Source organism: Apis dorsata, unplaced genomic scaffold, assembly GCF_000469605.1.
Source record: "Apis dorsata unplaced genomic scaffold, Apis dorsata 1.3 scaffold_292, whole genome shotgun sequence".
Classification (NCBI taxonomy): domain Eukaryota; kingdom Metazoa; phylum Arthropoda; class Insecta; order Hymenoptera; family Apidae; genus Apis; species Apis dorsata.
The window spans coordinates 212,230-215,274 of record NW_006263567.1 but is presented as its reverse complement, the minus strand read 5'-3'; the positions used below and the strand labels follow the sequence as shown (position 1 = coordinate 215,274).

Sequence of the window (3,045 nt, the reverse complement as noted above, 5' to 3'; positions counted from 1 at the left end):
CCTCTCCCTCTCCCTCTCCTCCTCCTCCTCCTCCTCTTCTTCTTCTTCTTCCTTCTCATTGTACCCGCTACGCTACTTTAAAATCCCGCTTCTCTATCCCCTTTCTCCTTCAAATTGCCTCTCTCTCTCTCTCTTTCTCTTTTTCTCCTTTCTTCCTGCGATTTTACATCGCGCCGATTGTCTTCGTCTTTTTTCCTCGCCCGATAGGATTTCTAGGCAAACTCAGTGAGAGACTTTTTTTCTATTCCCTGATCTGAAATATCTGAAATATCGGAATCGATTCCTTGAAAATCAACCCGTTCGGATTAAAAACGCGGAACTGAAAACTTGAAACGAAACTCTGTCCGAAAATGTAATAATTTTAACTCGGATCTTTAATCTTTACAGCCGAGCGAGGAATTCAACAGGCTGAACGAGCCGCTTCAAACAATTGCAACAGGATATTGTCCGACAAGTTATCCCGTGACTCAGTCAAACACCGAGGAGAAGCTGCATCCCGGTAAGTGTAGCAATGAACACGAGAGAAGAGAGAATCGGTGTCGAGCGGAATAAGTTTGGAATGGTCGTAGCAGCTATTCCGATATTTCCTTTCGATTTGTTCGTGTATCGCGATAAGACTTTTCGCGAGCGTGGAAAGGTCGAGAGGGCGATCCGTTCGGGTCGCCATCCCCTCGATTTTCAAGCTCTTTGATAGGAGACGTTTCTCGAGAGAGCGAACGACGGCTCTCCTCCGTGACATGGAGTCGTCTCGGCCACGTCTTCGTAGTAAACACGTACTTACACGAAGGAAGGTTTCACGCAGGCACAAGAAAGCGTAGCGGCGGCCCAAAGCACGTGCAGGATGTACGCGAACTGTGTACAACGGGGGAGAAGGGAGAACCACCCCCTGAAGAGAGGCTGTCACCGGCAGGCAGTCGAGTCAATATCTTTATATAGTCGCATCAACGATGATATTATTTTCTACGATGCAATTACGTTTTAAGACTGTGACCAAAGAGTGAGAAGATTTTTCAAACATCTCACCATCTCCTTTATGTTTTAATAAAAATGTTCCTCGTTGGATAATTAATTCTACAATCACGCGCTATTTTGTCGAATTATTCTATTCCCTCGATTAATTCTATCCCGAATAATCCCAAGATTCGTCGTGTTTAATAATTAAATCTCGTTGTTTGAATTTCAATGAACGAGGATTGATTCTATCGAGTTTCGTTCGAAGAAAATTTTTAGGATCGAATGGCTCTTCCTCTTTAACTCCGAAAAAAAAAAAATCGTCGATGTTATCGCAGTAGTTTAGAGCGAAGATGGGTAATTTTGTAATCGTTGGACGATTCGAACGAGTGGAATTTTCACTTGTCGGTCAATTAATCCCCTCGATATCGATAGTTTTACTTACTAGCCTTGACCCAGAAACGCGACTTGACCCAGGAGCGTGAATCCTCAGGACGAATTCAATAAGCAACGTGTTATCGCCGCAAAGAGCCCCATGGGGTAGTCGAAGCCCCGACCGTACCCCCACAGGATTCGTAACCACCCTAGCGGCGTCTGGGCACCGTGATTGACACTTTATATCTAACATTGGCATGCCGTGGTGTGAACCACCAGTCAGGATGGTCCGCCTCCACCTAACTCAATCACTGCCTATAATGCTGCAATTTCTCTATCGTAATCACGTTACGCCCTGCCACCCTCCCCATCCACTTTTCGGCGACGATTCGTCGCGAAGAAATATTGAAACGTCGAAAGAACGAACCTTCCACCACTCTCTTCTCGTTTTCCAGACCCGAGCGCGAAATGGAAACGGAATTACGGTGAAAATATTACTCCAACGATACTCTATGCATCCATAGAAATGTAAGATTCTTTTTAAAAAGTATTTCAATAACCTATTTTTTAATCAGTTTCGAATGTAAGTCATTTTTCATCAAGGATCGAAAAGCGCGGGGAATAGTAATAAATAAGCGCAAAATTTTTCTTCCAAAAAAGGAAGAAAATTGGTTTAAATAATTCTGAAATTCTCCAAACCGTGAAATCTTTAATATCGTTGTTCGTTTAGAAATATAGAATCCTTTATCTCGAATTTCGGTTCGCGTATATATCATTGTCTCGTAGCGAAACGCGTTTATTATCCACGAGCTATGAAGCCGAGTAAATTCGTTTCGTCAGTCTGGATTGCCGCTACGAACAAAACGAGGTTACTGTCAAGTGGCTACCCGTGGCGAATCCTAGAGGCCCATTAAACGGACCCCTAACGTACATTTCTGCCGCATTCTTATATATACGTATATCACTTACATTGAAAGGGGTTGTTTTTGCCACTGATTCATCCCTCAATGTTCAGTCTTTGTTCCTTCTTACGATCCCCGTCTCGTCGAATCTTATTACAGTTCAGATATCGTGTCTCATCGTGACATAATTATTCAAGGATCGTTTTGTGCACGAACGAATGCATGCTTCGTATGTATAATCGTTGGAATAATTATGATTTAGAATAATATTTTTTATCGCTAATGAATATTTATTGAATTTGACGAAATAATATGGTTGAATATGAATGAAGGATTAATTTCACGGTGAGGTAATTATCCCCGAATAACCATTAATCATCATGCTGTCAACTAATTTCTTGCCTGACTCGCTTGAATTAAAGTGTAAGACATATAAGAAAGCTATCGTTTTCGATATTAATATTGCAATGTTTCAATTCTATCTTTTTATCGATTGGATTATATTGATTATACAAATTTAAATTATTTTTATTTGTATATCTATTCAAAATATTTTATTCCATGTATCAATATGGAATAAAATAATTAAATTTTTTTATATTATTATTATTATTGTTGTTGTATAAAATTAAAGAGAAATAATCGTGTAAAAGAAGACATGAATTTCATTTCAGAAAATGAAATATACCCGACACAGGAATATAGACAAGAACCATGGCTTCAAGATGGTGAGTGAGTTTCTTTATAAATAATTTATTATGCATTAATATAAAAAAAATGGATATTTCTACATACATTGAGACGGAAGTTAACAGCT

At 39.7% G+C, this 3,045-nt stretch overlaps 1 protein-coding gene across 1 annotated transcript in view; it reads left to right on the top strand.

The window, feature by feature from the left end:
* Positions 1–3,045, top strand: part of LOC116185802 — a 7,672-nt gene that overhangs the window by 2,989 nt on the left and 1,638 nt on the right. Inside the window, exons 3-4 of the mRNA XM_031511094.1 lie at positions 388–499; positions 2,903–2,956. Coding sequence (XP_031366954.1) covers positions 388–499; positions 2,903–2,956 — 166 coding nt within the window. The remainder of the gene's footprint in view (positions 1–387; positions 500–2,902; positions 2,957–3,045) is intronic.